Source organism: Camelus dromedarius, chromosome 18, assembly GCF_036321535.1.
Source record: "Camelus dromedarius isolate mCamDro1 chromosome 18, mCamDro1.pat, whole genome shotgun sequence".
Lineage (NCBI taxonomy): Eukaryota > Metazoa > Chordata > Mammalia > Artiodactyla > Camelidae > Camelus > Camelus dromedarius.
Genome location: NC_087453.1, coordinates 10,705,494 through 10,726,990, shown reverse-complemented (window position 1 = coordinate 10,726,990; position 21,497 = coordinate 10,705,494). Strand labels below are relative to the sequence as shown.

General features: G+C 48.2%; 1 protein-coding gene across 20 annotated transcripts in view; it reads right to left on the bottom strand.

Annotated features, from left to right (window-relative positions):
- Positions 1-21,497, bottom strand: part of ZMYND8 (zinc finger MYND-type containing 8) — a 107,751-nt gene that overhangs the window by 70,228 nt on the left and 16,026 nt on the right. For 19 of the 20 annotated variants that reach the window (XM_031433666.2, XM_031433675.2, XM_031433680.2 and 16 more), the window contains one exon: positions 3,204-3,352. In XM_031433666.2, the coding sequence (XP_031289526.1) occupies positions 3,204-3,352 (149 nt within the window). Of the gene's footprint in view, positions 1-3,203; positions 3,353-10,806; positions 11,165-21,497 lie in introns of those variants that run through there. The other variant, XM_064497018.1, reaches the window with a different exon arrangement.

Sequence of the window (21,497 nt, the reverse complement as noted above, 5' to 3'; positions counted from 1 at the left end):
TCCCAATATAGGAAAAAATGGGTGAAACCTTAAAACTTAATCTTTATCTCCATTTTGTAATAAAAGGTCTCTACGAAAAATGGGAAAAAACACGTGGGGGGAGGTTGGTATTTTTAGGCTACAAAGGTTTTCTTCTTAGAACATTGGAACACAAAAAAGAATTGTAGAGTGAAGAAAAAGAGGAAGGGGGTGTAAAGTCTTGTTATTTGCAAAAAATCAAAAGAACTTGAACACCTAAAAGAGCCAGAGGCAGAAGGGAGAGCAAAGCTGGCAGGGTGTAACATTATAGGGAGGGGTGGGGAGTGCGAAAAACCAGAGCACACGGGCCCTGTGTCTATACAGCCCAGGCACTACTCAACTCCAGCTTACTGCTGGATTTTTCTGAGTTTTTATAGGAGCCCAGAAATACAAGTTGTTATTTGAAATCTCATGGTCTTCATTCAAATGTCAGTTACTAACAGAAATTATACTGCATTGGTAAAACCCAACATACGCAAACCTACACTTTGCTTTTAACTCCCTAATTTTTAAAATTCTTTTCATTCTAAAAGAAAGAGGAAAGAAAATGGAAAGGGAAGAGAAGAAAAGAAAAAAGAGGCAGAATTTTTTTTTTTTAACAGAATTTAAGTTCCCCTTCGGAAAACAGATTGTGCGTGAGGGAGACTGCCCCTTCTATGCAAACATTATATGCTGGAATGAATTATGGGGTCAAGGGTCAGGAATTTCTATTCTCTGCAGTGAAGGCTATTTCTCCTTTGCCAACTCCTGGCCATTCAGCCCTAGGGAGTCTGAGATGTGAAAAACAAAAACCTACAATCGACCTTAGAATTTCAATCCTTACTTTACAAGGTAACTGAGGCTCAGAGATAGGAAAGCAACAGACAAGGTCACATGGTGAGTTTCCCAGATGCAGTGGGGCTAGAAGGAGCCAGGTCTCCAGGTGTGGAACCCTTTCCCTCCGGGGCCATGGTTCTATCCATTCTGACGGTGACTGATTATTCAGAACCACCGTCATGCCCTGTGTCCAGGCACCCCTGCTCTGCTCTGCTCTGCTCCACAGCCAGAGTGTGTTCTGCATTCATGAGCTCCTACCCTGTGTCCAAGTCTGGGCAACAGCAGCCACTGGCCACTTTCTGAGGCTGCTAGTCCAGAGGGGGACCAAGATTCGCAAACACACCATTCTGGTCACAAGGCTTCAGTGTTACACGAGTGGTATTAACACGTAGATGAGGAAAGGAGAGAAGAAAATGCGTGAACTGCCTAAGTTGATCAGTTTCTAGAAAGAGATGCAAGCCACTTCTTCCAGTACAGGGAGGAACTCCCAAAGCGTGAGTGCGTGTGTGCACACACAGAGGAGGCACTAGGAGACCATCTCTTTCCAGAGGGGACAATGCTGCTTCGTGACTTACTGGGAACTGGTAAGAGAGGGTTTGCCCCAGAAGTTGAATGACAGACAAAGTTAAAACCTGGGGATTATCTATGGCCTTCCCGTTCCTTTCTTAAGTGTTCCAGTCCAACAGATATGGGATGACTCCTGGGTGGCAGGAGTGGGTGGTCACCAGCTTCAAGCCAGACAGACAGACAGACCTAAGCTTCTTACTCGCTCTGAGGCCTTGGGGAGGTGACCTAACCTCTCTGAACCTCTGTGTTTTCATCTGTAAAATGGAAACAACTATAATCCTTCCTCATGGGGTTATTATAAATATTAATGCAGAAAAAGGCTTACAATAGGATGGGCACACTGTAAGCAATGCTTTTAGTATTATTATTATTACCAACACTCTGTTTTTTCAAACTGCAGTCCCCTCAGAAATTTACTTAAGAACCCACCAGTTTCTTCTACTATAATGAGATTCCCAACTCATTAAATCTGGGCTGTCTGTCCCACATGGTAGCTACAAACCAGAGGTAGCCATTTAAATTTAAATTAAATTAAAAATTCAGTTCCTTGTATATATTTGCCTCTTTTGCTAGTGCTCAATGGCCACACGTGGCTTGTGGCTATCACACTGAATCATGCAGGCCTCAAACATTTCTATCACTGTTGTTTAATTATTTCATGGATAGTCTGTGTGATTATTCCACTTAGTGTAGACCCTGGATTAACTTTTAAAACTAACAATAAAAGTAGCAGTAGTCGTAGTTATTTAGCTCAATTCAGCTTCACAACAGCCCTGTGGGTTTCATAGCAGTGGTATCGTAATTCCCATCTCAGTAAATGAGAAAACCAGACACAAAGAGGTTAACTTGCCCACGGCCACACAGCAAAAGCAGAGCTGGCATTTCGCTATGTAATTTTGAGAGTGAAAATAGATTCGTGCACAGAACCATACCCCTCTCACAGTCCTGGGCATTTAACCGTTGCTAGGTATCCTCCCGTGAAAGCAACAATCTTGTTTTATATTCAACCTCAAGTCCCCAGGGCCCACTTCAGCATCCATGATCTGCACAAACGGATCACTACATCCCAAGGAATCCCTGCTCAAATGGTATCAGAGCTTCCGGGCATCTGACTTCCTCCAGCACTAGGAGACTTGACCTCATGGTCCACGAAAGCATCTCTCAGTTTTTTAAGTCAGAAGAGTCGCTAGCCTGCATCAGAGAATTGTAGAACTAGAAGGTTCCTTAGACAAGACCCAAGATGGTGAACAGACTCTCACGTCTAGCTGACTGGCCCTGGCTGCAGAGGGAGGGTAGGGTCTGCCAGGGACTCCGCTCTATGAGAAAGGATGGCGACCAACTACCAACGTCGAGGTGGGCAATGGGCAGAGAGAGCAGCTTCCTCTCACCACTGACCTTAACCCATTATTTTACAGATGAGAAAATTGAGACCAGAAGGGAGCACGCTCCAGCCACACAACCACCTCCAGGCAGAGCTCAGCACTGTCCTCCGGGCGTGGCCCAGCAGGGAAGCATCCCCAGGCCACACGGGGAAACAGTCCTAAAGTGTGAAAAAAAGACACCCAAGGAAAATCCCCAAATCCTAGAGGATGGTATCTTTATCTTATCTGGGTCACTGCCCTGTCCCCAAAAGAGATCTGAAAACCTGCTGGAAATTTCTACACAGGCCCATTTTGAGTTGTCCTTTTTGTCTTATGCAAATAACAGCCAGGGCAAGGCAGCTTGCTAAAAGCCAAGCACACCGGTGGCTAGAAAAACGCAGAGAGCCGCAGGTGTGGACGCCAGTCCCGGTGGCCCTTTACCTGCTCCTTATTGTTATTGTTCAGTAAGCCGGGTTTCTTTTTCTTTTTAATGGGGCTTGTTGATGTGTCCTGGGGCGAGTGGCCATTGGAAGAATGCGGAGGGCTGGGGAACTTTCTTTTCTGGGCTGTTCTCTCTGTGGAGCCAGGATCTGAAAGAGACACAATGGATCACATAGTTTAAAGCAGTCAGGGAGGACGAGGCCCCGCAGGAAGGGGATACGGGGGACACAACCCACTTTGTCCCCAAACCCAATGCCATTTTAGTGTTCTTCCTCCTAAAACACACTTACCTCCCGCCTCTCCATTGCCTGTCTCAGAGGTCAGACAGGCTTTCTTTGGCCTATGTGACATTTCTATAAAAATTTTAATTCACTGCCATAATATAAAAATTGGGAACCTTCACATAATACCAATAGATTTGGGGCTTCTCTTAAAAAGCGGGGGGGTATAGCTGAAGTGGTAGAGTGTGTGCTCAGCATGCACCAAGGTCCTGAGTTCACTCCCCAGTACCTCCTCTAAAAACAAATAAATAAGTAAACCTAATTACCTTCCCCCAAAAAATAAAATAAAATAAAATAAAATTTAAAAATAAAATAAAATAATCATAAAAAACATTAAAAATTTTTTTAAAAAATCAGGGCCTGCAGGGCCTCATGGGAACAGACAGAGCTGAATACCAGCCAGCCAGTTTTAGATGGGAAGGTACCCTTCATTTGCCACAATTCCCAACTTTCCCCACTGTGTCCCTGTTGATGAAGCCATGACCCAGCTGCCATGAGCTGTCACACAGCCATCAGTACTGTCCTTATCCCAAAGAAATATTTCTTCTCCACACCCTTGCTCCATGACAAAAGCAGGAAACCAGAAAAGATAGACCACACACCTCAAGAAAATGAAGGCAGATACTTCGTTGTAGAAGACATTTATTCATGTGTATTGGGTTAACAAAGTCTAACTATGGAAAAAGAATATACCCCACGCACCAGAAAGTCACCAGTAGGCATCGAGTTTGTGACACTCCTCCAAAGAGATCAACACTACACGCTCACCAATTCGCGTCTGAAAAATGCCAACCCCACTCTGACCATCTGTGCCTTTCTATTCCTATTCTCCCAGCATCTCATTTAAACACATTTACACTTCCACCACCATCCAATCTTCACCTGCAAAGATCTGAATCCATTCCATGCCCGACGGCTGTCTTGTTAGATCAGGGACGATTCTAGTGGAGTGAAAGTCACAGGCACCAGAATGGGAGGCAGCTATGCTGAGAGCAGAGGTGGTGGGATGGGATGCGGAGTCCGGAAGGATGACTCTCCACAAAGATAGCCTGATGGCGTTCCCACTCCAGGGTTAACTCTCGGGCAAGTCCCAGCATGCAGGCTGTGTGTGTCACTGTCCTCTGTGTCTGGACAGGAGCCGCTGGGGCAGCTCAACAGGGCCCAGTATGGCCACCGGCGAGGCCTCCCAGTGGTTTACTTTTGACAGAAAGGTGGTGCACCTTCCAGTAGGCTCATGAAGAAAGATAATGGATTGCTTTTGCAAAATCCGATCCACTAGAGGGAATTCTCTAGGCTCAACAGCGGGCTTCAGGAAAATCCTGAACAAATGTTCAGGGTACTACCCTGAGACACAGCCCCAGAGGGGAAATTAAATGCTAACCACAGGCACCTGGAGGGAGAAGACACTCCATAGTTCAGGTGACCATCCCACAGACAGCAAAATGGTGCCCCCAAAAGCCCAAAAGGTTGGCCCCGAGGCACAACACACCTCACTAGTGAGAAAACACACTAAAAAGATGTAGCCTGGGGTTGGCATGTTTCCCCAGAGAGAACCTCCCCTCACTCCCGCAGGGAGCCTCACCCAGCTTTGCCATCATACGTGAAAACTCTCAATTTCTCTATCAGGTCTGTGACCCAGCAACCTCCTCCTGGAAACACGTTCTACAGACAAGGTCACAGGCGAGCAGAGGACGTGCAAGAGGATTCAGCTGCAGTGTGGCATGTTATACCTAAGACTAGATGGGACTTACACGTCCACAAATTGAGAGCTGGTCTGATAACTCACAGTGGGATATGGCCATGAAGAATAATGAGGTGCCTCTAGACAAACTGACATGTGACTATCTCCAAGCTTCTGTATCAGGTTAAAAATTCAACAACTCAAAACACCAATAGCATTTTTCACAGAACGAGAATAATTTTAAAATTTGTATGGAAACCAATAGCCGAATAGCCAAAACCATCTTGAGAAAGAAGAACAGAGCTGGAGAAATCATGCTCCCTGACTTCAGACCATACTACAAAGCTACAGTAATCAAAACAGTATAGTACTGGCATAAAAACAGAAACACAGAGCAATGGAACAGGATAGAAAGCCCAGAAATAAACCTACACACTTACAATCAATTAATCTATGACAAAGGAGGCAAGAATATACAATGGAGAAAAGAGAGTCTTTTCAATAAGGGATGCTGGGAAAACTGGACAGTGACATGCAAATGAAATTAGAACATTCTCTTAACACCATATAAAACAAGGCAATGCATGTGTAACACCATTAATGGACCAAGACACATAGCCCCCCAAAAACATGTTTATATATATTCCTGGTTGAACACAGAAGTACAAGCTCTCAGTGGGGACCGGTGGTCACCCTCAGGGGGAGAACTCGCAGGGAGTGGGGAGGGGTTATTTCTCACTGTTCTCCCTCGTGTACTTTATCACGTTGTCTAGACTATGTTATCAAAATAAGAAAATTTTTAAATGAAGTATTTTAGAAGGTCCAATGTCACATTAAAAAAAAATTAAAAAAACAAACCCAAAGCCAGTAATGAGCAAATGACTGAAGCGTGATTCAGGATAAAAAATGTCACCAGATGGACAGACTTGGGGCTGACTGCTGTGGGCTTGTCAGTCCCAGGAAGGAAACTGTGATTTGTTTTCCTTGGATTTAATCTACGCAAGTAACTTTTCTCAAATGTCAGAGGATGGGTGTTTAAGAAAGGTGTTAGGGGGGCTCAAAGGAGATGTGTCCCAGAAGAAATGGCACCTGTCCGGGCAAAAATTGAAAGCCTGTGGGCCAAGGTTTTGATTTTGTATGTTTTGTTCCGTGTGTGAACAGATTTTGAAAGGAGAGCTCGTGAGCAAACTCAGGCCAGTGGGAAGTTCGGACCAGGTTCGGAAAAACCCAAGTACAGCTGACCCTTGAACACCACAGGGGTTGTTGGGGCTTCAACCCCCTCACAGCCGAAAATCCAAGTACTGTTATCTCTGTCTGAGAAACAAAGGGACTGATAAACACCTCACCCAAGGGCAGGAAGCTGAAACCGTCTGGACAGCATCAGGAAGCAGACCCTAGCTTTTGTGATTCCATACATTGTGATCAAATACAAACTCTACCCCACACTTGAAGATCGGTAACATGAAAATACAGGTACTATTATTTACTGAAAAAAATTCACGTATAAGTGGACCCGAGCAGTTCAAACACATGTTGTCCAAGGGTCAACTGTCGTGTTTTGATGTTTCTTGATGGGGCACTGCTAGATTTTTTGGAAGGGACAGGGACAATCCCAGCACCCTCCCATCGGCTGCCATCTGTGCTCCCAAACACTGTGACAACTGAAAGCACCCCACTTACGTCCCAATCCCTCCCAGGAGCCTCCTGCAGAACCGCTGAGCAGGCGCACGGAGAGCCCAGCGGGTGAACACCCAGCCCAGCCCACACCTCATCAAACTCAGGAGCCAGAAGGGGCTGCAGCTCCGCCCTGGGCAGTTAACTGCCTGTAGCTGAGCTCTCCTAGGACGGTGTCATCCCCAAAGTGCCATCCTTACACTGGCCCCAGCAGCATCACATAGGAATCTGCTAGAAATGCACCTTCTCAGGCTCCACATCAGAGCTACAGAATCAGACATTGAAGTGGGACCCAGTCATCTGAGGTTTAACCAGCCCCCTGAAGGATTCGGACCCAGGCTAGTTGGAGATGCTCTAGGGTGTGTGTCTAGGGGGTGGAGTCTGAGTTCTCAAGCCCAGAGAGTCCTGCTGGACGCCTGTGAGCCGGTCTTCCTCTGCTTCCTCGCCGCTACCTGCAGAGTTGCTGCAGGACTGGGGAAACAGAAGCCAAGCAAGGAGACAAGGAGAAAGAATGAAAACAGATGACCCCAGGCGACTCTCCCTACTTCTCAGGGCCTCGGGGACACATCTGTACACATCTGTAAAACCAGAGGAGAGGTGGAGAAAGAGATCAGACCGGTTCTTACCCAGAGTCTATGAAAGTGCATCAGGGACCCAGGATCCACCTGCCGCGGTTCTGGATGTGGGTCCAGTTCCCTGGGAAGAGGGGCCACGGCCTACTTCACCTTCTCAAAGATGTCATCACCTCTAACGAGTAAAAAGCTACAGCCCCAGAGGATCATACAATCTGTTATCTTCGAAATTGTTTAATTCCACGGGAAAGAAGGGGAAAGAATTATTAGAAATGAATATACTCATAAGCCATTCAGAGCTGGGGGGCGGGGGCGGTTTTGCCCAGGGCCACTGAGAAACAAAAAAAAGCAGGGTCTGGCTCGGTGAGCAGAGGGATCTGACCCAAGGCTGCCTGTACCTATCTATCCCAACCTTCTAGTCTGAGCAAAACATAAGAACCCCAATTCCGTTCCCAGTGACAAACACACCGACTCCCTCCAGAGTTAATGGGAGTTCAGTGGCTGTATCCAAGGGGTGGAAATTTAATAGGTTCCAAACAACAGACACATCTGTCAACAGCAGAGGCTTTCAATGAAGGCACTTGGGGAGAAAAATTGAGAAATGCTGGCTGGATTCAGTGTCCTTCAGAGATGAGACAGCAGGTCAGCATTCTAACTTAAAAAACCTACCCACTCCAGTGGAGGCTAGGCCGCTGGCGGTGAGAGAATGGTGGGTGGGAACCTTGCTGTAGTCATGGTAACAAAGCTGCCTTAAAGACCTTTTCCAGAAAGCTGAGTCAAAGTTTTTAGGCATTTTTTATTTCCCATCTTTAATGATTTAATTCTGACAGGGACATATTTCTAAATGCACTTCATGTATAAATTTGGAATGACGAGAAACGGCCACTGTGCACTGAATCACCAGGGGAATGGTTCAGCCTTGACCTGAAAGACCTTCCTCGGAGGCAGAAGGACCTGGGATTCCAAGTGTCTGGCCGACCAGCAACCCTGTCTCCACCCCAACTCCCCCCCAGAATAAGTCTGGTTCCGAAGGAGTTAACGTGGGCGTGGGAACAGAAGGACAGAGCAATGACTCAGGGAAAAGAGCGTGGCGTGCAGCAGGAAGCAGCAGAATGTCCCCCTCCTGTGACATTTCACTGAAGTCTTAATAATACGGAGAGGTCTCCTGGGCATCAGGAACCAAGCACGTGAGGACATCCTCCCCGACCCTGTGTCTTGCGAATGGCCAGAAATAATCCTGCTGATCCCTTCCTAGACGCCCCTGGACTTAAGGGATGCCTTCCCTCAAGAGAACCCAGTCTCTTAGCTTTCCTCAGCCATGAGTATTAATGGCTAAGATGTTCCTTCATTGCCGAAGCCGTACCAGGCCCTGTTCGAAAGGCCTTGTGTCCTTCCCCCTGAGTCACTCGCCCCAGATCACACCAGTGGCCGGACTGGGACGAGAGCTCAGGCAGTGTGGATCCAAGGCTCACACGTGGCCAACCACCAGGGTCAGCTTGTGCCAGCTCTGTAGCCAGATGACCTCCTAATCCAGGCTCTCTGTTTTAAGAGGACTCTCTCATTTTGCCTTTTACCAGTGCAGGTGGTGGGCTGTGGGGGTTGGGGAGCTCCAGGAACTGGGAGAAAGGTGGAAGATTGGGCACGTGTCACTCGCTAATGACAACGCACACTGCCCCCAAAGGCAGCTCCCAGAAAGCATGTTCAGCCCCCAACCTTCAATGGTGGCACCCCAACCTGGCCGACACCACAAAATAGGCTGAGGGGCTCCACAGCCACCTCCCCTCCCCCAACACTCCTTCCCAATGTCCATCCAGGCCCAGCCACACCAGGCGCCTCACCCCCCGCCCACATCCGGTGCCTGAGTCACAGCACTTGCCGATCTTCGGAGTCTAGGAAATGACACACCGATTACAAGGAACTGTCTCCTCCGGAGACGGACTGGGCCCCAGCTCAAGGCCAGGCACTTCCCCTCGAGGACCAGACGTGCAGTGTGTTTTCGCGGGTGTTAAACTTCCTTGATGATGTCAATGGCAAGACGGCTGGGACTGAGGGAAAGGAGAATGCCGCTCAGCAGGCTGGGGCCGGCATCAGAGGCCAAAGAAGCTGGGTGACCAACCATTGGTTAGCCAGAGATGGACGGTCTTAGGTAAACCCAGACAAGTTAATCACCCTACACAGACATCAGGCCGGGTCACAGATGATACAGGCGGGGTGCACAGGGGTCAGGACCTGATCCTGCTGCCACCCTGCAGTGTGGCCTTAAGAAAGCAACTTAACCTCTCTGTGCCTCCGCTCTTCCTTCCTCTAGATCGTGGTACCTCATGGAGTTATCCACAGATGAAAGGAGTTAATTCATGTGATGCTTTTAGGATAATATCTAGCAGACAGTAAGCACTCAATGAACAGTAGCTGGAGGGGAGGTGGGTGTGGTGGCCAAAAGGGAGGGGAGGCCCAGCAGCTACCAAAAAAACAAAAAGTAGCTTTTTTTTTTTTTAAACGAACACACATCCTCCTTTCCTCCTTTCCCCTCCTTCTCCACCACCATCCCCCTCCAAAAACAGAGCTGATTTCTCTGAGGAGCAGGTTAAATCAATGCCACAAGTTCAGCTACAGAAACGCCCGCCTATAGAAAGTGGAGACCGGAATCAGCCCAGGTGGCGATTCTCCATGTCCATCAGACTGTGACAAGTCCAGGTCTCCTCCTGTAACTGAGAGGCAGGGTCCGGAGCAGAGGCCTGTGCTGGCTCAGGCAGAAGCACGCGCGCAGGAATTGCCAGGCCTCTCTGTCACCGGCTTCAAACGTGAGCCCGCGCTGCTCTCTGGGGAGCAGCAGAGCAGAGCGTGGTTAATCGTTGCAAAGACACAGAGCAGGTACCTAAGACACACCCCCCTCCCCACGAATCTCAGGGCCCTCTCCAGCCAGTGATCACGTCATAATGAAACAAAAGCCCGGAATTTCCTCCAGGCCCAGAGCAGAAATGAGAGAAACCAGGGGCAAAGGATGGGGGTGTGGGAGGTGGAGGGGGCCAAATTTTTCTTGCAACAGAGAATGTCTCAGCCACAAGGAACATGTGAGCGACAGAAACTCTCAGGCAAATAGTCTGCTCACACTGAACGTGGCCCGGACCCACAGGATCTGGAAGACAGGGCGGCAGGTAGCCTGGCCGACTTGGGCCTCCCGGGGAAAGGCTGCACTCGCCTAAGCTGGGCTTCTACAAGGTCTCCCGCACGTGCCTGTGAACTTCTGGATCAGGAAAAGAAGGGCTGGAATGGAGACGAAGTAGTGGAAAGAAGGGGGTCATTCTCAACTCGGGGAAATGTCACTGTTCCAGGAATCCGGGTACCTCGGAGGCCAAGCCAGTGAAGGACAGGTAACCCTGGGAAGGGGCGCTTACCTGCCATCGAGAAAGCTCTGCTGTTCTGAGGACCCAGCCTCTCTTTTCTAGAGAACAGAGGCTCACACGGTCCTGCTTCCGGATCCTCCGCGGCCTCTCCCAGGGGGAGGAGGAAGCAGCAGAGGACAGGCTAAGAGTCACCACTTACCAGGCCAGCCCCGGTCTCGTCTGCACCAGGTCACCCAGCGGGGCAAGGACACCCTCACCTCCCTGCAATCAGGCAGCCTGAGGCCGGGCCAACCTGCCTTCATGGCCCCAGGCTTCTGGCTCTAATTTATCACCCTCGACAGAAAGCAGCTCGGCTAAGCTGAAGATCTTCAGGGCAAGCACCAAAGAGCCATTTATTTCACTGATGTGAATAAACACAACAAATTGCAGTGGTTCCGCTTGCTGGCAGGAGAATATCGGAAGGGAGTTGGGTGGCAGGATGCTGGGGTGTTTGCATTTTGAAGGTGTCCTGAAATAATTGTTTCCAATTACTTTTCTCCTAGAAATGAGAAAACCATCTTCCCACTACACATACAGTCCTCCTCTCCCTCGCCTCCCCCCTCCCCCTTCCCTCCCTCCTCCTCTGCCCTTCTCTCCCTCTCTCTCCCTCCCTCTCTCCCTCTCTTTCTCTCTCAATAATGCAGAAGTGGTGATTAATGGGCACATTCATATGTAAAAGATGAACTTCCAAACTCTCCTGGCAAGACAGAAATTGCTTCCATCTAGGGAGAAGAGGCTGATTTACAAATGAATTCACTGTTTAGCCCTCAACAACGAGAGGCAATTGCAACCACAGAGCCCTTTCTCCCCCCTCAGCTGAGATGAAGCTTTCTGGAAAAACCGACAACATCTCAACAGGAATTTCCTGGTTCCAGAATGCCAAGCTCTTTCAGTCCTAACCAAGAAGGGGAGGCAGGGCCCAACTCCCTGCTAGAAAAGACGCTGCGCCCCACCCGCCCCCTCAGCAGGTCCAGGCCCAGAAGGCTACATCTGACGCGTGTACATCTTTGAGGCCCTAAAAACTCCGCCAAATCACCACAAAGAAAATGTGGAGGAACCCACTGCCTTTGGTCTTTACTGCGTAGCTAGTGGAGGGGAGAGCTTGCAGGAGGAGCTGGTTCTAGTGGTTGAAACCTGTGTGCATTATTTATCTAGGCTGCAGGACTCAGCTCAGGTTCTCAAAAGCTCAGGTGCTGGTGGGTGGCTTGCTAACTGCAATGGGGAACTGCAGCATCACGGGGCCAATTCCGAAACAAAAAGACTGCCGACAGCAGCTGAAGCAAAGAAGTGGGTGAGGGAAGAAACGGGGAACGAACAGGCTTCAGGGAAGGGGGCAGATGAAGGAAGAGGTACCGGTGCTGGTAACCAGGCAACATCCCTCTACACGCCCTGGGCGGGGTCTGGCCTTTCAATAAGTCACCTTAAGGAAGACAAAGAAAATTCTCTAGGAAGACACCAGGGAAGAAGGGACAGGCCCTCTACAGTCTCATCTCATCACCCTTTTTTTGAGGAAGCAAAGATTTTAGGTCCAGAATGTCACCCAGATTACCCTGGTCAAAAGGACGCCTTAACATCACCTGGATATTGGGGGCTGCGGGCTGTTAAGAGTGCACAGAAGGATGATTAGCATGGCCACTGCAACATGCCTTCTGGAGGCCAAAGATGGGAAGTAACTTCAGTGTCATCCACAGGGGACTGAGATACAGCCACAAAATGAAATGAAGAAGGAATCACGTCTTCATGCACTGGCGTGGAACAAAATCAAGTCAAAAAAGGCCAGAAATAGAACCTGGGTGGAAGAAATGGAGCTGCGTGGCTGTGGGTTTGCAAAGGCCTGGAGGAACACCCGGGGAATCAGTAAACACTGAACTCCTCTTTGAGTTCTTTCTGATCACATTCACGTATTTAACTATTTAAGGTATTTTTAAATGGCTCTGGCCTGGGGACATGGATGATAATAACAAGATCTGTGGAACTCTCACTACAGGCCACAGACCTCACCAGCCAGGGACCAGGTCTGCACCTGCAGCCCCCGGCACACAGCAGTACAGAACACCCCCCCCACCCACCCCGGCATTAATCACGTGCCACTTTTAAGGGGCTCAGGTGTCTGGAATAGTGAGAAACAGTGCTTCTCAACCCAGTCGCCCCAGGGGACACTGAATGTCTAGAGACATCTTTTGGTTGTCACAACTAGGCAAAGAGAGGGGTTCCTACTGGCATCTACTGGGTAGAGTCCAGGGATGCTGGTAAACACCCCACAGCGCACAGGACCGCCCCCACAACAGAAAATGATCAGGCCTAGAAAATGCCAATAGTGCCCGATGTTGAGAAACCCTGGTGTAAAGAAAACTTGCAGCGAGCTGCCAGGCAGGTCTAACCTTGTGTAAATACACCACCCACGGAGGCATCTGCAGCCATTAAGAAGGAAAACGATGCCTTATGTTTCACCTGGCGGCCCTGACTTCAGGTTTCAAAGAGAAGAAAACAATGGGGACCAGTCAGTCAACAAATAGTCACTGAGCAACTACTAGACATCTGGGCTACCCAGGGAACTACCCAGGGAGGGGCCTTCCCCCATGGGAGGACAGCCAGAAACAAATAACAATAGTTGCCTTTTGTTGACCATTTACCACCTGTAAAACACTGTTCTAAATACAATGTCAGTTTACTTACTCCTCACCGTAGTCCTACAAGGAGGCAGGGCCAGAGCCGCCTTGTTTTATTGATGAGAAAGCTGAAGCCCAGGGAAATATAAGTCCATAACGAAGTGGCTAGTAAATACAGAATGAATATAGAAAAATAGAATATATTCAATCTAGAAATAAAGACTGAGAAACTGATTAAAGGTGGACAAAAAGCTGAGCAGGAGAAATACTAGGAATTTGTGGATACATATTAAGGAGGGGAAAACACTTCTGTTTCCTTTTCAAACTGGGTTCACGAGATTTACAGGTACTGTTTTTTAAGAAGCTACTTAACAAACCCTCCCCAAGAATCCCATGAGGTCAGGATGGTATTTTTGTACCCATTTCATAAGTGAGGCTCAGAGAGGTAATGGGCTTAAGGCACGCAGGTCAAAATATCATGCTGGGAACAGCTGGGTCCCACTCCAAAGCCCTTCAAACCAGTCACTGACTTCCCTGAGGTACAGAGCACCACCTTGAAATTCTCCATCACTAAGGGGACATGTCTGGTGTCAGCCAATGTCAACACAGCACAGCTGTTCAGTGTGTGGGCTCCAGAGCCACACCACTGGGTCTGAATCCAAGCCCCGCCACCTTCCTGCTGTGTGTCCTTCGCCAAGTTACTTAGCCTCTCTGTGCCTCAGTCAATTCAGCTGTAAATGGTAAGACTCTCCCTTAAAGGACAGTTAGGAAGAAACGAGGCAGTGCATGCACAGTGAACAGCACATCACAGCACCACCAGTTATTACTGGTAGGTGATTCTCCTGTAGAAGAAGGTGCCAGGGCCAAGGAAAGACATTAACCCAGAAATCTCAAACCCAGCTTCCCCAAGTCTTTTTGTATCTTCATCTTGCTTTGCACCAGATTTGTTCTTCCTGGCCTGATTCTGAAATGGGCTCACTGATGAGAAATACCACCTTTTACAGTCAGTCCTCCCAGGCAGACACAAGTTCAACCAGACCAGGCTCGAAATCCCCTCAGGGCTCAAGGATTTCCTCCCAGATCAAAGCAGAAGCACCAGGTGGTGGCCCACAGTCCCGACCCCACCCTTCCGGACTGACCTTCCACCCTAGGAGGCTCCTAAGGCCCTCTCCTCCCTACTCAATTGAGGCTCAGGAAGCCTGGGAGAGAATCCTAGTAACGTGCAACGTGCAGGAGGAATGCGGACCTCTCAGGGCTAGGATGATGGCCGGGAGGTGCCTACGTGGGGTCTGGCACACAGCGAGTGCTCTGCAGAGGGCGGTTCCTCCCTTGCCCACCCTCACTTCTGCGTGCGCCTGCTCAGTCCAGCCTTCCCAGTGGGCACCCAGTGACCATTCACTTGCCCTGGCCAGCAGTCTTCTTCAAACCTAAATAAAACAAGCAGTCCTCTGCTGAAAAGCCACCCAGGGGTTTATCGGAGGCACTTTATCGAGGCCCCAGGGATCTGGGCCCGCCCACCGTTTCTCGTCCTCTCATTCAGCCCTAACCACAGCAGCCTCTAAGGAGCCAAGCTCATTTGTACTCGCTGACTCTTCCATCTTGAATGTTCTATGATCAATCTACATAGTTGGCGTCAACTTTTTGCTTAAAGGTCATCTCCCCAGAGAAGCCTTCCCTGACCACCCCAGTGTCCAGGCCCCTTATTGTATCAGCTTGAAGTAGTTTTTCTTTGCCGCCTTCTTTGCGGTCCTCTCTTGCTAAACATCGTCAAAACTTATTTTCTTTTTGGCTGATTCACTTGTATATTGTGTCTCCCCCACCATGTGAGTTTGATCAGTTTTTCTGTCTTTCTGTGACGCAGCCCAGTCCCTAATGCCAGGTCTGGCTCACAGGCACCCTCCGAACACACCTCTGACCAGCTACATGAGCGACCGCGGAGGGCCACTGGGCTCCGAGATGTGCCCACAGGCCTGACTCACTGGAAACTCCAGTTTTTCTTCCCAGGTCTAAGAATTTGTCCCAGCAGCAAACCAGGACGGCCGGATGGTTGTGAAGTCGATGGGGAAGATTACACAAAAGGGAGCCCGGCCATTTCAGGGTCTAAAAGAAACTAGAGGAAATTCCCTTGTCAACAGATACTCAGCCATTCTCGATTCTGCCCTAAAGAACCCATTTCCCTCAAAGGAGGGGATTAAGTGAGGATTTATATCCTGAACGTGATGGGGCCCTTGCAGCTAAACACAATTACTGGGGGGAAACTCAGGTTTTCTCAGGCCTCCCATTTCCTAACGCTCTCCTTTCTTCTGGGGGAGAGCTATTGTTTCAGAATCATTTAGCATTAAAAAAGAGGAATGACTTTCTCCAGGGAAAACACACTCCCCACTGGGCAACTCCCCACTGAGCGACCCCCCATTGTGATGACCATTTAACCACATTTTTTAGTCCTGATTATTCGCCCTTTTTCTTATCAGACCCCTTTAAGGCTGAAGATCTCTTTTCAACACCTCCCTTAATCCTCGCCCAGTCTCCTGCCCTGCCCCGGCAGGGTGAAGCCCCAGGGCCCATCCCGCAAGCACTGATGGCAAGTGAAGCACGAGAAGGAGGCAACAGAAGCTCAAAAAGGAAAGTAAAAAATTAGGTTTCAAGTTCATCTTCCTTCTTACCACTCAACAGGCTTGAGTCAAGAGATATTAAATCTGCTCTTCCCTGTCTCCTGCTCCATTCCCTCGGGCTTCTCAGAGGAAAGCATCTCACCAGGCCTGAATGAAGGTCTAGATGGTAAAGATATTTGTCAAACAACTCACCCACTACTATACCTGGTCCTCACCCAAGGAAAAGCTGGCCTGAAAGACGGTCCCCTCATTCCTGTGCGGGGATGGGGGGGCAGTTACTAGAGGCTCATTAAGGAGGTGAAGGACAAAACCAGGTCAGCCTTATGAGGAAGAGGGCCGGAGTGACAGCTGATGAAATGAACCAGTGATGCAGAAAGGAAGCCATCTCCAGGAAACCATCCAGGGAAACTGGCAGCTAAGGCCTGGGCCAGTGGTGGCCCATCAAAGGACCCCAGACTCAATCCAGTCCACCCACTGCTGGGTGATTCTTTAAGTTAGTTGTCAGTAGTTAAAAATGGGGAGACACTGTATCGAGAAATCCAGATCACTAGCTTCTCTTTAAAAAAAAAGAGAGAAATCAAGTTCCAGCCACACAGGGTCCCCATTTCTACATGGTACAATCTTCCAGGCTGCCCTGCCCCAGCTTTAGGATGGAATATGAAATTTCCCTGTTTGCCAAGGTTTCCACCCTTCTCGACTGTCAAGATAATTAAACATAACCTTGAAAATCCCTTCAAGGCAGAGTAAAGCAGAGAAGGGCAGGAAGAGAAACAGAAGGACAAGAGATAAGGAATGCTTTGCTAGAAAGACCAAGTTCTAGACAGTTCAAGCCCAATGTGGTCTACGTTTGTCTACATTTTTCTAAGAGGGAGGAAAAGTATTGATGAAAACATATCAAACGAGTGGGGGAAGAGTATAGCTCAAGGGGTAGAGCGCATGCTTAGCATGCATAAGGTCCTGGGTTCAATCCCCAGCACCTCCTCTAAGAATAAATAAACCTAATCACCTCCCCACCACCAAAATAAATAGAATAAACTGAGGTTACCTGGCAGAGGATTTTTTCGCTTTTTCTTTGTATACTTTGGCTTGTTGCAAGGAGGTGCTCTGATTTTATCATGTGAAAGGAAAATCCAGTAAACCATTTTCTTTCCTTAATTAGTTTATATTTCTCGGAAGAGATCCTTTTTTTTTTTTAAATAGACTTTATTCTTTTAAGAGATTCTTCATTTAAAAAGCATTTACTGAGCAGCTACTATGAATCACTAGCCCCACGTTAAAGAGGTGAGAGGGGCCCAGCCCCCTTGTCTGTTTAGGCGAGGAGACACAGGTGAATGAACTCGACAGGAGAGAATTTGAAAGGCTGGAAAGAGGGTGGCCCAGCCCTTCTGGATTATCTTCCCCCAGACAGCGCACCAAGATGCCACAAGGCCCAGCAGAAAGGCTGCTCAGTGGGTCCTGGATAAGAAATGCCAAACTGGGAAGATGTTTAGAGAGTCATGTCCTCTTTGTAGAACTTTTCAAAAAAGAGTAGGCCCAGGAGGATCTAATCAAGTAAAACATAAGATGCCAATACAATAATTACCTTTTGAGCATGTTACACACTGTGCAAAGAGCAGTGTTGTCCAAGAGGACTTTCTGTAAGGATGGCAATGTTCTGTATCTGTGCTAACATGGAAGCGTCTCGCCACGTGTGGCTACTGGGCACTTGAAATGTGGCTGAGGAAGGAATTCTTTCTTTCTTTTTTTTTTTAATGAATGTAAATTGAAACAGACACACACAGCTAGTGGCTACCTTATCAGACAAGCATAGCTGTAGGCGCTCAATATGTAGCAGACAAGGGACGAACCCTAGCAGGCGAGCAGGACACCGCAGAACCCCCTACCCCCATCTGAGGGATCTGGTGGTAGCCTTCAAGGCTTGATGACCGGACGCCTAGAAGTGTGTACATGGACTTGCCTCCTTTAGCCTGGCTTGGAAATTCTCAAACCTTTGTGATGCATGCGAATGTCTAATCAGAGCTGATGACTGTACTTTCGTGGGCAATTTAAATGACCTTCCAGGGTGACTTTGACTCTGGAAGCTAAAGGACGCCACTGCAGGAGGTATAAATGAAGGCTCAGAAAGAGAGGTGCCTGGGTCCCCAAGGACATGCAAAAGGCAGAGGGAAGGCAGGTCCTCAGGGAGAGCAGTCTAAAAGGATAAAGGATCTACAAAGGTGTGACTCGGTGAAGGGCAGAAGGGAACCCGGCACATCACAGGACCAGCGTTGGGCCTGGAAGGCCGTATAGGAGGGGCAGCTTCCGCAGGCACACTGACCGGATCCTGGCAAGGACAGATAGGGCGGGGCCTCGAACCTCTGCTCAGGATTGTGGTCATCTTCAGGAACCAGTGGCAACCTGAAGCGGGCGAACAGGACAACTGGACTCGTGTTTGGGAAATGGTCTATTAGAATATTCAGGGAAGGAAAGAAATCAGAGAGAATGGGGCCATTTCAGAGAGTACTATGTCCCTGGAGGAAAGGACAGACAGGCCACGTCATTTCAGAGAGAGCAGACATTTGAGCTTGGGTAATTACTTCCAGGCACAGATTATGCTGGAAACAAAGCCATCCTCTCTAGCTGAAAGGCTGCCTTTACTTCCTTCTCCAGGAGTAAAGTTCTATCCACCTGAAAGACACAGTCAACTCATTCACTCATTCGTTCAAAATAGATATTTACTGTACACCAACCAGAAAGGGCACAGTGGCAGTAAAATGGGCCCAGGGGACAAGAAGACGCACAAAAACAAGAGGCAGGGCCCGCCCTCACTGGGAGCCTTAGAATCTGGTGGGGGTGGGAGGTTAGGAGAGAAAAACGAGGGGAGGGTCTTCCAGGCCAGAGATGGCTCTTTTGAGGATCTGGAAGATCAGCGTGGCTGGAGGAAAGAAAGGAGAATGTGGAGACAGGAGGCTGGAAAGGTGGGCAGGGCCAGTACGTGAGGATTTTAGAATTATGATCTCATCCTAAAACCAAGAATCAAGCCCTTAAGAGTTTATAAAGTAGGAGGTGGCAGCTGGAAGAGATGTTCCTTTTAGAAAGATCGAGAGGGTGGAGCAGATGGAGATAGGAGACCAGCTAAAAGAGAAGTGCTGTTCGCTGGTAATAACCTGAAGAGTGATATTTAGAATATATTATTGTCAGTAAGTGACACAAAAAGGGCAAAGGACAGAAGAACGGAGGATCAGTCCCATATCCCTGTTCTAGCCCACTGGCAGAGTCCTGGCTTATTGGTCATGGTGCAGAAGCAGGTGTTTTGTTGGGGGGCAGGTGGGGAGCAGAAGGGAAGGTTGACATGTGAGATTGGTTTTGGACATGCTGCGTTTGAGACACCCATGAACAACAGGTAGGAGTGGCCAGGTCGGCAGCTGGCCCTCTGCATCATGACTCAGGAAAAAGATCTGGGTTGGAAAGAAAATACCTGTGAGTCATAAAGCTACAGATGTGGGCGAGCTCACCCAGGGAAAGAACATGCTGGGAGAGATGTGGACAGAGCCCAGCTTTCAGCAACTCCAACATTTATAGGTGGAGAGACGAGAAGGAGCCAAGAAAACAGGAAAAGCACAGGAAGAGACAGTGTCCAGGAGAAGAAGGATCAGCAGTGCCCAAGGCCTCCGCTAGATCAAGGCACATGAGTCCTGAAAACATCCACCGGAAAAAGCAACATGGGGTCCACAGGAAGCACAGCCCAGCCCTGCCAGCAAACAAGCAGGGACTCAGTGGGAGGACAGCGGAGCTGGCAGGACGAAGCAGGAGGCGAGGACACCCAGACCCGAGCCCAGACACTGCTCTTAAGAAGTCTGACTGTGAAGAGGTCAGAGACAGAATTGCTAGTAGGGAAGCTGCAGGGTGGAGAGGAAACATGGAAGAGACTTAGGTGTGTTCCCGAGTCTGTACATTCCTCAAAGAGGGGAACAGAGTTACCCCAGGACGGCACAACCCCACTCCCAGGTCTACACCCAAAAGAAATGAAAATATGCTTCCCCACAAAAACCTGTTCATGAACATTCACAGCCCCGTTCTTCACAACAGCCAAAAAGAGGGAACAACTCAAATGTCCATCAGTGGACGAATGGGTAACAATGTGATGGTGGAATATTACTTAGCCATAAAAAGGAATTGAGGATGGATATGTGCTGCCACAGGGATGATCCCTGGAAACAGTATTCTAAGTGAAAGAAGTCAGACACAAAAGTTCATACACTGTATGATTTCATTTCTATGAAATGTCCAAAATAAGACAGTAGATGGAAAAAAAAAAGTAGATGAGCGGTCGTCAGGGGCTGGGGTAAAGGAGGAATGAACAGGGAGTGACTGCTAAGGAACACAGGGTATCTAACTGGGATGATGAAAATGTTCAAAAATTAACTGTGATTTTGATACAACATTGTAAACTGACTATATTTCAATAACCATATATATATCAAAAAATGAATTAAAATTAAATTGTGATGACAGCTGCAAAATTCTATGAACATATTAAAAACCATATTACTGATCACTTTGAAAGGATGGATCTCTGGGTTCCAGGAAAGCTGGAGGCAGGTGGAGAGAATGGGGTGAAGGGGGAGTGTTGGGAGGGCCCCGTAACACTGCACTCACCCTCACTCTGAGATCGGGCTTGTCAAACTTACCTTCCTCAAGTCAACAGTAAAGGAACCCTCATTAGAGGAACAAAATGAAATAACTACTGTTTAAAACTTTCAGGCAAAAAAAAAAAAAAAAAAAGTGGCAGGGTCTCTACACGGCCTCAGTCCGACTACATAAACTCCACAGGCATTTGGAGGAAGAAAAAGAAGAGACGGTTTTTTTTTTTCCAACTAAGGTTGAAAACGGTCTACTTTAGATCACAGTCTTCTGGAATAATAGTAGTCACCTAAACATGTAACGTGGGTCAGGCTTCAAAAATGGGGCAAATGCAAAATTTCTCACAAGTGAACCACAAAGATAAACTGCACGGACGGTGCCGACAGGACTCCAAGAACAGATGCACGGTGGATGCTATGCTGGCCAAGAGAAGGGAGATTTCTCATTTGGAAAGCCGTTATGCGACATCCTCAGAGTTCCGGGATATTTTAGACCTTGTTGGGAGAGGAACAATCTGGTAGTATCTAAGTCGCAAATAAATTCCTCCCATTGCACAGTATATAGATGGCACTTCTGGGGCTGCAGGAGATGTAGAAGAGCCAAAATAGTTAAAAATATCGATGCTCATTTTTTAAAAGAAAAATTCTCAGCACTTCAGCATCGCACTGTGATTTAAGAGTGTTTATGGTTATATTTTCTTAAAGAATTTCCTTGAAAAAAATAAATGACAGAAGGTCTCTATCTCATAGCCATCCTCATAAACTATCCCTTTGTGAAACAGTCTTAATTTACATACAACAGTGAGAACGAGGATCCTGTACTAATTAAGGTCTGGGGCTGGTGAGCAAATTGCTATAAT